This window comes from Hipposideros armiger, unplaced genomic scaffold (assembly GCF_001890085.2).
Source record: "Hipposideros armiger isolate ML-2016 unplaced genomic scaffold, ASM189008v1 scaffold_12, whole genome shotgun sequence".
Lineage (NCBI taxonomy): Eukaryota > Metazoa > Chordata > Mammalia > Chiroptera > Hipposideridae > Hipposideros > Hipposideros armiger.
The window spans coordinates 5498373-5513649 of NW_017731362.1; the positions used below are offsets into that span (position 1 = coordinate 5498373).

Below are 15277 nucleotides of genomic sequence, written 5' to 3' on the forward strand. Positions count from 1 at the left end.
TATTCTCAGGGGTTGAAAATGAAGTATTTTACCTTATTTTTTGCCCTCAAACATTGGTTGGCATTAATTTTCCCTGGTGGTTCTCTAGACAGATAAATTGCTCCTAAACTAAATAGATAAATTTATAAAAAGTGCCTCTGGATTAACACTATAGAAGAAAACCATCATCCTTATAGTGATCTTTTCCATTCTCTTCTTACCTATGGACTAACAGATTATTTAGCATTTCTTCCATTCTTCCTTAGACCAGAGTTCTTTGATACATGTCTGTCATTATCATTTATCATTTATCTGCTTACTCAGGCAACAAGCATTTAATGAGCACTCCTCATGTACATTAGCTGCTAGGAGCAAAAAATTAATACGTTCCAACTGTTGCCCTCGAGGAGTTCAGAGAGGTGGGGGAAAAAAGGCAAATAAACAAACAATTAGTGTGCCAGATGACAATATACTATTTTAGAAGGATATACAAGAAATGTAGAAAGTGATACAATCTAAAATTTTAGTGCTTTACATTGAACCTTAGACATGGTAAGCACTTAGTAACAGCTGTTTTGAAGTTATCCAAATTGTTTCAAGGCCGAAAATTGGGCAGATACAGTGATGAGTTAAAATGGGGAAATAAGCCTCCTGCCATCAAGGCAAATGACATTCTGATAGAATGGGATATTGCAACGGCACGGGGACCACAGGATACTTTTTCTTTTAGCCACCGCTTCTCTAGCAATTGCCTTGCCATGTGCCAGATACTGTAATATCTGCTGAGAATACAAAACTGACTATATTCCTGCCTTTTCTCTCAAGGAATTTAGTCAGACCAAAATTATTTCCAGAATTAGGAAGGAATATGCATATTAGCTAATGGGATTACATTTGATGGAAGAACTAATGTTACACAAAGTCCTAGGCTCAGAAGTAGGAAAGGAGTCAACAGGAAGGAGGTTGACCCAGGTGAGCCAGGTGGTAAAGAGGGCTCCAGGTTTGCAGCCTCAGGACCACTGGCTAGTGACCAGGAACAAGCCAGAAGTCCAGACGGAGCCCACGAGCCAGAACCCAGGATGTGAAGCCAAATACTGAGGAAACAGTGCCTGACACAGCAGCTCCTTAAATACTCCCATGGAGAAGCTGGAGCTGAGTGAGCAGCAAGAAGGCAAGTTTCAGGCAAGGCTCAGGGCTCTCTAAAAACATCAGATTGAAATCAGATCATGACAAAATGAGTAGTGAACAGCCAAATCATCAGCCATTAGGAAAGAGAAGCATTCACAATGGTTACAGACTAGATTCATTCATGTGCCTGTTTTTGTTTTGTGAGCCTGCTGTGCGTATGCCACATGGTCCCAGGATGATGTCACTTAGAAAACACAGTTTTAGTGTATATTCGGAGCTATATCTGGCTGCTAAAGAAAAGCAATCAGCAGATTTTCCTTGTCTCCTCTTTCTCTTACTAATTAGGAGTTGGCTGAGTCTTTTGTACAAGCTATCCCCCGGTCCATCCATTCATCCATCCACTCAATAAACACTTATTACCGGCTACTAGGTGAAGGACCATCCTATGTGATGGGAGGTAAAAAGATTAATAGACCCGACCCTTGTCCTTGAGGGGTCAGTGTTGGGAGGCCAGCCTCAGCTTGGGAGAACAATAGCAGAAAACACATTGATTTCAGCGACAGAATCTAGATCACTTTTTCTTTGTCAATAAATTTAAATGGGTATGCAGACAATAATCAATAAAGTGGTGCCTGCACAACTGTTACCAAGGAAATATTTAACTCAATTCCTGGACGCTGCCGTCTCTGTGCAGTCGGGCCCGGTTAGCATTCTGATGGCTCACGAGGAAAAGAGACGATGAAATACTCTAGTTCTTCATATGCCACGATGAAAATCATCAATCTCAATCTCTGTGAAAGATGAAACTACTTTTGGAAAAAGAGCAGTGAACTCTATCAGTCTTTCTAAGGCAATGTAATCTTTAAGCTGATACAGGGAGGGCAGAGGCAGTAGGGAAGTTCAGAAGAATTTATATGAGGAAAAAGGAAAATGATGAAATTTCTCCATCAATTTTACAAGGAGCTAAAAATAAGGCAGGACATATATTAAACCCAAATGACAACAGTGTTTTTTGAAAGGTATGTAATATATTCTAGGTACTAAATAATTTATTTGCTTAGCATAGATAAATCCGTCTTTATCTAACATGCGAACATTGATATTTAAATAAGATTGTCTATTACATGATTCACATTAATCTATAAAAATGAAAATTTAAATTTCCTCTTGTCTTCCTCTACACTGCCAGCCCTTAATCCTTTCAACTAAAATGTATGTGCCAAATCTTTTTCATTTCGAGGGTTTACTGGTTGGCATTTCCAGTTCCCAGTCATAAAACTTTCTATTTTTTAACCACTAAAACTTATTATCTAAAATTATATTCCGATTTTTAAAGACAAAAAAGTCTTTAGTATTAAGAACATCTTTAGTGGAATAGGTTATAGTGCCACACCCAAGGTAAGTAGAAATTAACTATTTGATAATTGCTGATTAACTTTTTCAAGGCAGTCTTCCCTCTGTTGTTATGCCAACTATCTGAGGTCATTTTTTACTGCCTTGTGATCCCCAACCTGAGTAATACCTATCTCTGTAACTGTCATATAGGAGGCACTTGGTAAATATTTGCTGAATTAAGAAATAGTGAAGGAGAATTGTGGTTAATTGGGAGGCAATGACAGATAGTAATGGATGAAGAACCCAGATGTTGAAACCAGACTGCCTGGGTTTGACTCCTGGTTCTGTTGGTAATAAGACCTTGGGCAAATTACTTCTTTTGATCTGTTTTCTCATCAATAAAATGGGTATAACAATACTACCTATTCGCATAGAATTGTTTGCCTGATCAAATGACTTAAGGCATACGAGGCAATTAGAACGTACTAAGCCATATCAGTGTTGTCGTTATTGTCATTGTCATTATCATGGTTATCCTGGAAGGCTGAGGGTTAGGAAAGAAAGGTGTTGGCATCATGAGATTCAAAGAGGACCCAGATGTTCTCCAGAGAGGAAATTAAAGACATATGGGTTTTTCTCTAATGTCCAGGTTCCTCATTCATTCATTAAATGACTCTTGGGAAGAAAGGGGCAGAGGTAGTGTTAGTGGTCTTGGCAAACAGCTACGTTCTCCTGCTCCAACTTTTTGTTTGGCTAAATCATATCCATCTTTCAGATCTTGGATTAGGCATCCTTTTTCTAAGAAAACTTCTTGACCCCAAAGACTCAGTTAGGTGCCTCTTGCTAAGCTCCTGTAGCCTCTTCTGTGGCACCTGACACTTATGGTTACCTTGATGCTAGTTTGTTTCTTCAACTGGAGATTTTCAATTAGTTCTCTGTGGTATCCCCAACTCTTAGATCAGGGCAGAGAGGCATAGAGGAGTGATATAGAAATATGATGCATAAAGATTTATTTAAAGTTTCAGAGACAGCACAATGTATGATATAGAATATCAAGTTAATACCCTGCATAACCAAAAGCTTATCACATCTGCTTACTTAGCTCAATCCACCCAAATGCTGTGGTTGGGATACTTTCTTGCAGAACACAACAAAGAAAAGCCCTGAAGTATGCATCACCAATACATACATGTTTGCTTATAAATAATATACATGCTCCTAGTATATCAACATTATGTATATAAAGTATACACAAAAATAGAAGTTTCAAAAGAAAAAACATTAGCACACACATACAAATATACACACATACATATCTCCTGATGTAGCTTAATACTCATTTGGCAATGCCATTTACGTATTTACTTAAGCTTGCATTATTAGTATTGTCTTCGATCTACAGTTTCTTGGCAGAAAACTCTGGCCCATTTACTGAGGGTTAGTTTAGTTAATACTATAAAATAAAATCTGTAGGCCATCTAAGCAGGGACACTTGACACTGAACACAGCAAAGGCAGCCTTCTGTAAGGTGGGTCTTCCACACTTCCTTCAGAATATTGGAATACCATATGCAACACTGTGTTACCTGACATAGGAATTAAGTCAGAACATCAGGGTCATTCCATGTATCAAATACTTTTTTGTTTGAAAAATATAAGTATACATTTTCATTATCTTCCTCCTCCATATCTAATCCATCAGCAAATACTGTCATCATACCTTCAAAATACATTCAGAATCTGATCCCTCTTCACCTTCTTCATCCATGCCACCATATTGGTTCCAAGTTGTCATCATTTGGATTAGCATAATGGCCTCCCAACTGGTCTCCCTGCTTCTGTCCTTGGCCCCTGGACCTCAGGCAATGTGATCCCGTTAAAATATGTGCCATTTGTCTGCTCCAATGGTTTCCCATCTCAGCAAGAAAGCCAAAGACCTCACTATGAGATACAAGGCCTTCTATGATACACTCCCCCCACACCCCCTTACTTCTCTGCTCCTTGCTCACTTGTATCATGCAGACCTTTCCTAAATGACTTCTGTGGTCTTCTCACTTAGCCTGGACACCTCACAGGGGATGGTGGAAAATGCATTTACTACAACTGAAGAGTCAAAAAAGAGTTTCCTTGTGAGGTAGCCAACTATGTATCAAAGTCTTTCCATAACTAGACAGATTTCCTTCTGAGAAATTCAGCAGGCAGAGAAAACCAGTCCCAAGCCAGTCCTTCTGCTGATGGCCACCAGGGCCACAAAACTTTTCTACTGAATTGCTGTTTATTTCCTTGATTTACTACAAAGGCATGGTTTTATTTAAACAAAGAGCACATTTTCATTATTTAATTTTGTAGCTAAGTCTTTGAAAACGACACATGTAATAAAGATTATTTGCAATACCCATATACGATGCATCATCTTCACAACCACAGTTTAACGTGAATTTAAATTCAGCTAATAATTCCAAGGTGACAGTTTTATCTACAAAGCCTCCATTTCTATTTAAACCAATTTATTTAATGGAAAAATTTAAAGCACTTGTTTAAACTGTTCCAAATAACATTAAAAAAAATAAAGGAAAATAACTTTCAAATGTATTTTAATAAAAGAAACCACTGCTGGTTTTATAGCAATGAATCTTAGTCTCAAATGTGAGTGTTAATTGTACAATTTCTTATTAAAGAGATTTAAGAAAGATAGCAATGTATTCATTATAAAAATGTAAACTGAGATAAAAATCTACCACTCTCCCATAAAATACCAATACACAAATATTAAGACCTCAAATAAATACGTGCTGTGAATTGTAGCAAGTGAAAACACTGAAAAGAAATAAGATACAACATTATAAAGTTCGAACACACATTATGCTTCAACCCTCATTTCACTTGATTTTCATTGCTTTGTAGATTCATCTCATGTACAAATAGTTCAAGAAACCTGGTGATTTTCTTTATTATAAGGGCTGAATGGCAATGATTGAACTCTCTGCATTTTCTTTGGTAATAGAAAGTATGATTTATGAGAGAGGAATAAAAATCTAAGAAAACCACTCAATAAATTATTCAATTTTCAGATCAAGCTGATTTAGAGCGAATTTCCTTCAAGCTGCCAGTATGGAAAATGCAGTTTACTGGATAAGAACACAGTGTTTAAGAGAATATCTGAGTTTGTGGCCCTGTTTTTAGTAATTTTTTGACCATAGGAAAGGCACATAACCTCTTTTAAGTCCTAGTTTATTCACTAAAAAAATGGGACAGTAATAGGAAGCATGTCTCAAAGTGCAAGCTATCCACCACCGGTGGTATTCGAGATCGCTGTTATGGTAGTCAAATGCTATTTATTTTAATGTATATGAGAAAGATATATAAGTAGGGAGTCAAACTAAAAAAATCACAGGGGCAGTTTCTCAGGATAAGCCTTGGGAGCGGGTGCTATGGGAATCTCTCGTTCTCAAAGTTGTTCTTTCAGCTGTACTTTGAAACTTCATTTCCATGAACATGGACATGAACACACACAAATGACTCAAATGTTGAAAACAGAGACTTAGGGTTCATGGGAATTATGTAAGAATTAAGGGAAAAGTGAGATATTCCTAAAGTGCTTAGCATAGTGTTGAAGTGCACTAAGAACACAATAATTCTTCTTATTATTATTTTTTCTTTATCATTGCCATATTACTATAATGTTAATAAACCAAATATACTATGCCCTGGCATAAAGAAGTTCGTGAATGTCTGTGCATAATAAAACCATCATCTGTTACTTTCCAAATGATTAACAAATAGGATGCATCAAGTAACCAAGAAACCAAGAAAGAATAAAAGAAATTAAGAATAAAAATATTAAAAAAAAAACAAAGGGGATAAAGGGGGGCTCACAGAGGATAAACGAGCAAGGACCTGATAAAATTAAACAACGTAAACCATGTATCATAAGAATACTTGATAAATAATATAAAGAACACTTGATAAATAATATACACTAGGGCAAGTAAATTTGTCTATAAAATTTGAGGAATAATCACATCCAGTGAATAGGACCTACACTGTCTCCTTAACTTTTGAATCAGGATGTTTTAAATGAATAAAACACCTTTTTTCATTTATTTTTAAAAATTCCATCAAGTAATGCAGTATATACCACTGAAATAAAGGTCTAAAGCTTTCTTTGTCATTTTTCTAAGTTCCTCTGAATAGTTTAATAATAATAATAAAAATAATAATAATAATAATAAATCTTTTCCAAAGGGTGGGAAAAGGGCAATGTTAACATCCAACATAATATTGCTTGGAAATTTTCATCTTCAGTGCATGCTATGTGTTTCCCATTTTATTGCAGCTAATATTTTCCTACAGGTAGTATTTCCCCCACCAAAAAATATGTTCAGCATTTTGTGAATATGTTATATTTATTTTAAACAAAATAGTCTAAATTTCATCTACCAACATATAAAGTAGCTTTAGTATTTTTGTGTTCTAATTCTTATCACAGACTAACCCTAAATTTTCTTTTAACGTTGGCAAAGGATCATTTCAACAATATCAAAAGATAGTTAATATCTAAACCTGAAATCTGGATGTCTTTTGTCATAGTAAGATTACATTCATAGTATCAATAGTTCTTATTAATGACACTATGGATATCTCTCCAAATGAATGAAGGACTCAAATGTAGTCATTGAAAATTAATTTAAAAAGGAGTCTTTCTACTTCTTGCTTGATATGTGTAATACAACTACAATTATGTGATATGACCAAAAAGGAGCTCCTTCAAGTAAGTGGATGATTTTTCTGGAATATTAAAGCTAATTTCTGGACAACAAACAAACAAATGACTTGAAATCACCATCAAGCTTTATCAAATTACTTGCTGAATGTGTCATCCTCAGTAACTATCTTGGCATCAGAAAAAATTCTATTTTGATTTTTGGCCTTCACTGTAGAAGACTTTTCCTGCTTCGTATCCTCTCTCACTACATAGTACCCTCCAATCAGTAATCTTATAAAAATAATAAGAAGAAATAAATAGAATACATTTTTAAGAATGACATCTCTTCTAAGATTTAACATTTTAAATATAGCAACATTTCTCTGTGCCAAATAAATAAAATCTCTTTTTGAGTACCTAACAATTTTTTAATAACCTGGAGCATGTAAATGTGTCACGTTTTCCTGACAAAAATATACATTTAATCATATAAACATCAATTTATTCATCAAAAGCTTATCAATAAATTTAAAAATCAAATTTGTACTTATGTTTTTTTACTATTGTTCATTTGCTTATTTTTTAAGTCACAGCTAATGTCTGAAAAATTAGTTAACATTTTACAGCAGAAATTTAGATTTATTTGATAGCCATAAACCATACATATTATCATTGTAAAGTTACAATGATAAAATGTATTATAAAATCAAGTGGTCCAACTATAAACCAGTTTAATTTTAGTTTGTACTAGTCTCTTATTCCCCAAAAAGAAAACACAAGCACATGGCTATTAACAGGGTACCAAATGAAAACAAACTTAGGACCCACTGTTATCGCTGTATCCTTATAATGTATATATCCCATTAAGACACTACTGTTAATCCTGTTTTCATTTTTAATCACTTAACTTCAAAACATTTTTTATAAGTAATATGTTTTTCTTTTGGAAAATACTATAATAGAATTTAGAAGTTCTTTAAAAACTTGAGAATTATAAGAGGAAATTGATAGAATAGGTCAGAAGTAGGGCACTTGGCTTGGTTTTTGCAGAAATGATATTTTGTGAACTCATTCTTAACACATTCTAAATAGTAAAAAAAATTCTGATGAAAGAGCATGCCAATGAATTTTGCACTTACTTTGCGGAGGCAAATTGTCAGTAATACATTGTAACTCTATCTCCTCGGTCCGTTCCATCTTTGGCCGCATCTGTATCATCTCATAGTTACCATTCTCAGTCTTGGACTCTGGTTGACTGTTGATTGGTATTTTTCTCAAGGTCTTCATGTGCTGTTGAACTTCCGCCAAGAGAACAGCTTGTATTGCTTCAGTTACCTGTTAAGTTTTGTGGTTTTGTATGAATTATTTTTTTAATTATTACAAATGTTTGGGGTCTTGCACAAAACCCAGAGCCTGGAATTTTTACTTGAATAGGTTTCACATAAGTTGCAATGTTCCATTCCACTAGAATTAGCATCTGAAATAATTGAAATGTAAATACTGAAAAATGGCACCCAAACCATCATGCTGTTCTTTTGTAAACACAAGAGATTCTAAAAGGAAAGTTGAAAGGAATACTTTCTCCTAAGATATTTTCATTTCTACCGGATGATAAAGAAAAATAATTTGAATATATCATATTATTCTTAAAGACAAGTTTAGCTCCTCAAACATCTAGCTCTAAAGCACTATTTAGCTGAAAACACATTATTTAACCTAGGTTTAATACAAAAGGTTAAAGATAAGACTTTAATAATAAATCTCACTAAACTGTGTGTATGTGTTTGTGGCTTTATATAGCTCAAAATACAGGAAAATGTGCCTGCCAATTATGTTACCTACCTACCTAGTCAAGGACTTGTGGTTGAGTGTAGGGGGAAGGGGATGCTTGTTAGAGGGCACCCAATCAAATGTCTTCATTTTAAAAATGAAGAACCTAAGACATGACATCCCAAATTCCACACAGACCTGGTGGACAAGCCTTCTGAACCTTGCTTCTGTGTCCTTTGTGTTAATAGCATATGCCCTCCCAAGATTCTGTTCCCTTACCTGAGTGATGAGGTAAGAGATTAGACAAGGTCCAGGAGTTAGGTTCAAGGAAAGCCAAGTGCTAAATCAGTGAAAGAAAAGGAAGGGCACCACTGATCTGGGTGAACTTGGGGCATCTACCCATTATCCTTCTCTGACAGTTAAACCTTTCCTATTGCCCCATGTGAATACCTGCTCCTTTTCCCCTCTGAAGCTCACCCTTTGTCAAGATGACTCATGTTCCACAATGACCATTGTCCCCTCTGCATTATCCCCAGTTTATCTGTAGGATTCCTAGAGCTTGGGCTTTGGGACAACATCAACCGAGATTGGTGAGGTAGAGAAGCTGATGCCAAAACCAGGACATGTATTCACGTAAATATTAATATTCATTTCTTTTATGTGTCATGGTACCAATGTGAGACTTTTAGGCTCCAAGGGCATTCAGAGAACTGATGCTGACGGCAGATGCTTACTGAACTAGTGGGCCAAAAGGAGCTGGGCCCTTGATCTTCAATGTAGGAAGCTTCCCAAAAGTATCAGAGCAGCTTTCTGATCACTGATCATAGCCGTGTTCCTGTCCACTCCCATGCTCATACTCAAATTCATGGTTAGGTTGTGAAAAAAGGCTAATGAATGAAGGGACTTTACTACTGTACACCACATCTACTGATATTTTAGTACTGCCTGTCATGATACAGGTGTACAATGCTTACTTTTGTATATCATGTGATGAGATACTGGACACTGTGTCAGCTATTTCATACCACGGATGTAACATATAGTTCTACATAGCATGATACTGTTAAATCATCCCTAATAATATCTACCATGATGATATGATACCTTAGCTATTAGATATAATGTTTACCAACATACACTAGTTTATATCACAATATAGGTCAATCATGTTTATTTATGTATAGCATTTGATGGGACAAACTATATTATTCATGAACAATTTTATATTGCTGAATTTATTTTGTTTTAATTTTGTCACACATTTTATTTGGCAGCACTGCTTCCAGGATATGGGTGATGTGGTAAAAAGGGCTCTGACTCACAAATGAGAAGGCCTGAGTTTCAGATCCAACTATGACAGTAGCTGCAAATGCAACCTTTGATGAGTTCACATACTACTCTGGGACTTCATGTCCTCATTTATAAAACAAAGCCTGTGATACGAGAGAAGCTAGGATGAGAGCCTCCATTCACAGAATCCTATGTGAAATTTGCTTCTGGCTATAACTATAAATCAGGAGGATATTGGAGGATATCCTCAGACCCGTGGCATGTCCAGATTATGGTCGATCCCTCAGAATGAGCAGTTTGGCCATATGCCCACATGGGTTATGGCTGCCTTCTCACACTGGAATCATTATCACCTCTGAGGAACACCACAAGTGGGATTGACAAAGTCCTCTATCCCACTGGATATATCCTAGTAGTCTATAGTAACTTGAATCAATATTCTTTCTTAAAAATAGACAGGGATTTATGCAATTTCATCTAACATTTCTAATTATTAGATTTATATATCAGAACCACATTTTTAAACTGTTGAATTCGGAGGCTTTTTGACATATTTGTCACTACAGATGCATATTATAAGAATAATAAATATATCATTGAAAAACAAGAGGAGGCAAAAATAACAGAATAAAACATATTAACCATAATAAGTAGGATACTCAGAGCCACAAAACTTAAAAGTGAATACTGAATGGCACATGCCCATTGGACATAGACTCAAAATACACACTTTATATTCAGTGTGAAATCAATAGAACATGGCTCCAATTCACAGAGAAATGGTACATCTTATAAGCAGGTAATAACTTTAGCACAGTATCTGGTATACCGTGGGCACTAATAAATACTAATAGAATTGAAATACATTCTGCACACTTTAAAAATATAAACTGTGGAAAGTAGAATTTATTGATAATTTCTAACCATGAATACTTAGTTTCTCCAGCAGATAAATATAGTAGATAAATTTTGCAGATGGCAGGAATAAAATTTACCCCAACAAACTATAAAAAATTTAGATGATATGTTATATATAATTTTGTGATTTTTAATAATGAGATAGAATTGAAAGCACCATGGCTATAAAGCTATCTTCCAAATGCATTTAAATAAGCTTCTCTGAAAATACAGATATGCAAAGTATTACACTCTTATGAAGGAATATGCAGTGATTCAAAATAAGGTTTAAAAATCCATTGGCTAGAAAGAGATAGTCACACATCTGGGCCATATGCTTATTACTAGACGTATTCCTGTGCCATAGGCAAGCTAAAAGTTTCCATGGTTTTCTACTAACACCTTGAAAGAGCAAAGTACTTTGCTGTAACATAGCAAAGAACATTATGAAGACTCATAAGAGCCCCCAAGGCCTGCTTGTAGTTCCAATGTCCAGATTTTTCTTGTATAAAAGCATTTTCCCAACACTCGGGCTCACACTGGCCTTTCATGTTTTTGCAACATCTCCTGGAAAAGCAACACTTCTCCCTGGTGGCCTAGATGTCATATTTCACCCACTAGTGTTAGATTATAAAATCCCAAGAACTTTAGTGCAGCTTCAGAAACATGAAAATTAGCAACCCCAATACCTTGCTGTTGCTTTTCCAGTATTTAGCTCTATGTTGGGCATGTTTCATGTATGAGAAGCAACTGAGACAATCGCCAGACAAACTCATTCATCTGTAAAATTAACTCGTTTTTACCCCCTCCCTTAAAGATAACACCCTTCAATTTCTAAAATTGGATTTTACTGTACTTTACAGTAGCATTCCATTACTACCTAGTGCTCCTGGAATACATTAAAAAGTAGATTCAGGAAACATGATTTGACTAACTGCTTAAATGAACGTCATTATTAAGAATTTGAGGATTGGTTAATGAAGCATTTAAATGGATGGATACTTGCAAAAGTCTCTGCTGTTCTTGAATTCAGGGCCTAGGAATTCTCATTTTCTCACTTAACACATGAACAAAATAAATAATCAAGTTAAACCTATCTTCCAGAGGCATTCCTCAGGTTAGTGACAGAGGTAAGAGGAGAACACTGAAGCTTGGACTTCCTTTAGAGCCAGGAATAAATGCTCAGGTAACATGTACACATGCTGCCAGCATCATGTACAAGGTCACAGAATCACAGAACCTTAAAGACCCCTTAGTGCAAACATGTCCGAACCACATTAAAGCTTCTTCAAAGGTCAAATGAACAACTACGAAAGATTTTTACTTAGAGTAATTCAGGATAAATGTTCTGTTGAATTCTTTTCCTTAAGGATTGTTTTCCCCATTGAGGAGTTGTTTGACTACTGGGGGGAAAAAAAATCTCACTTCTAATAGACTCTTTTAGCATGATTGCTAATATGCTGGTAAAGTCAGCATGTACTAACTATCATTTCATTATCACAGAGGCTTTTTGCATAACTATTCATTCACTCATTAAATATTTATTGATTGACTGGCTACTGTCACTACTGCTTTTCTGGGCATTTTCTGGTCAGAGAGGTGAGTGAGACCAAGTCCTTGCTCTCAGCAAGCTTCTATTAACAGTGAGAAGACATAAGATAAGCAAGCAAAAGAGCAAATGGTATAATTTCTATTAAAAGCAAGCACAACAAAGAAAATAACACTGGGTAATGTAATGGTGACTGAAGACATGGGGTGGGAGGGGGTACGGTAGCAATATTAGATGGAGTGATCAGGGAAGTTTCCTGAGGAGTTGGCTTTTGAGCAAAGACCCAAATGATGCATGGAAAAATGAGAATTCCTGCCCAGGAGAACAGTAAGGTCCTGATGTGGAAATGAGCGCTGTGTATTCTGGAAATAAAAAGGTCAATGTGGTTAATATCACAAACAGGAAGGAGAATGATGAGTGAAGAGGTTAGGCTAGGGGCATATCATGTAGACACTTGTAGGCCATGGTAATAAGTTTCAATAGCCATTCTAATTGTGTTTATCTGGTTTTATGGTGTCAACCTACAGTTCTTTGTTTCCCTGTAACCAAAAATAATTATTTGTAATTGGAGTTACTGCTGTTCTCACCTTGCAAATTTTACATTCATTAAGCTCATAAAGGAGAATAAAGTTCCAATAAATACTCATCTAATCAATGAAAATACACTTATTGCACAATGTGCAAAGTTACACACTTAGCTTTTAGGACCTGAAAAGAGGAAGGACTTAAATTGGGCATTGAGGAAACCAACCCTCTAAATCGGCCAACAGATGAACCATTCTCAGGATAGAAAAATGATTCTATTGTAGTTACACACACCGAATTCCCAAGCCTAGGGACTTTTGTTTCATGGCACATTTTGAAATAAAATAATAGACAATTCTACCACAAACTAGAACCTTAATGGGCAATGTTAGCAATAACAACATGAAAATCCCTTCCTCAAGGCCCTCTATTCATACCTGCTAACTTGGTGCATCCTTCTATATGTTATTTTCTACTTTCCGCCTCATTATTAGTCTCTGCATTAGTCCTATTAAATGAAATACCCTGGGAGGACATTTTGTGAGGACAGGAGTACCTACTTACTTGTTCTCTCAAGTAAAGGGGAGTATGAGTAAACCTCAGTAGCAAGAAACTCTTGCATAATTTCAAGAATACGAACTGTGTCATACCTGCACAGACTGGTCTCTCCAACAGGAAATTAGCTTCAAAAGTGACATATCAGCTTCAGGTATATGGGATTCATTCTTACCTAGAAATATATAGAACATGTTTATGTCTTGAAAGTATTAAAAAAGGATGCACCCCAATGGATCCTAACTCCAGCTGCACATTGGAATCACCAGGGAGATTTTTTTCACAAACATTAATGCCCAGGTTCTATCTTCCGGAGATTCTGATTTAATAGGTCTCAGGGAGAGGTTGGGGCAGGCATTAATACTTTGTAAAAGTACCTCAGATGATTTTCATGTATAGCCAGTGTCGAAAATCATTAACTAATTTATATGTATTTCTAACAATTATACTAATATGTACTCAAATTAAATCAAATCCATCACTACACCTTAAGCCTACCTTTGGACTTTTTTTTTGCCAACAAAAAGCAATGACTAATATTCTCACCCAAAACAGGTCACCAAATTTTACAATGCCTTCCTCATACAAATAGGTCTTAAAATGGTACATTGCATCCATCACACAGAAAAAGACTTCCTTTGATTTGTCCTTACTCAGCCATGTTACTCTGATCAATAGGTATAGCACTTATGTTTTAATTTGCCTCATTTTGTTATGTATTGTTTCTTTTAAATCTGCCCTCTTGTATGTCCTTTCTATCTATTTGCCTTAATGTTCAGCGTGAAATTTCAAGAGTGAGCTGGGGCTTGTTTTATTTAAATTGATCCATAGAGTGCCCCGCAGGTTCCTACACAAAAAAGCACTTAATAAGTGCCTTTTCATTAATTGAAAATGTACATATTATCATCCAAGTGAAAAAAATCAATGAATTAAGGCTTTCTGATGAATAAAATATATTATCTAGTTGCCAGATCCTGGGAATGAGCTAAGAAAGAATGACCAGGGCTTGCACTGGAGGGAAAATGACTGTAATTGTCTATTTAAATTAATGTATTAATATAGTTTCAAATCCTGGTATCAACTATTTAAGTTAGTATTAGTCCAATATGTATTTCATCGAATCACCATTTACTATATTACTAGATGTGTGTGTGTGTGTGTGTGTGTGTGTGTGTGTGTATCACATTAGTGATCAAGGGAGGTGTGTTAGAAGGTATTGGATATAATGTAAACTGAGAACATGAAAGAAATACATAAGAAACATCTGGCTCATTAATATCATTTTTTTCCTAAAGGAACATATAATGTGAATTTGAAATGACCACCATCAGTGCATAAAACATGTAAGATAGAGCACTACGATTTTGAAGTCATATTTTCCATTTCTTCATGAGCACAGCAGGTAAGAGAAAATTTTCTTTTGATCTCTCTCCTTTCTTCCTCTCTCGTTTTGCCGACCTTGTTACTCGACCATCAAAGGTAAGTCTTGGTCTCAACTCTAACTACTTACTGGCATCATGGGGCACTTCACAGCATACTTCAATT

At 35.7% G+C, this 15277-nt stretch overlaps 1 protein-coding gene across 2 annotated transcripts in view; it reads right to left on the reverse strand.

Moving 5' to 3' along the window:
- WDR72 (WD repeat domain 72) overlaps positions 1 to 15277 on the reverse strand; it is a 224078-nt gene that overhangs the window by 62326 nt on the left and 146475 nt on the right. For both annotated transcript variants that reach the window (XM_019663897.1, XM_019663906.1), the window contains 2 exons: positions 13828 to 13907; positions 8286 to 8481 (listed from right to left, as the gene is read on the reverse strand). In XM_019663897.1, the coding sequence (XP_019519442.1) occupies positions 8286 to 8481; positions 13828 to 13907 (276 nt within the window). The remainder of the gene's footprint in view (positions 1 to 8285; positions 8482 to 13827; positions 13908 to 15277) is intronic.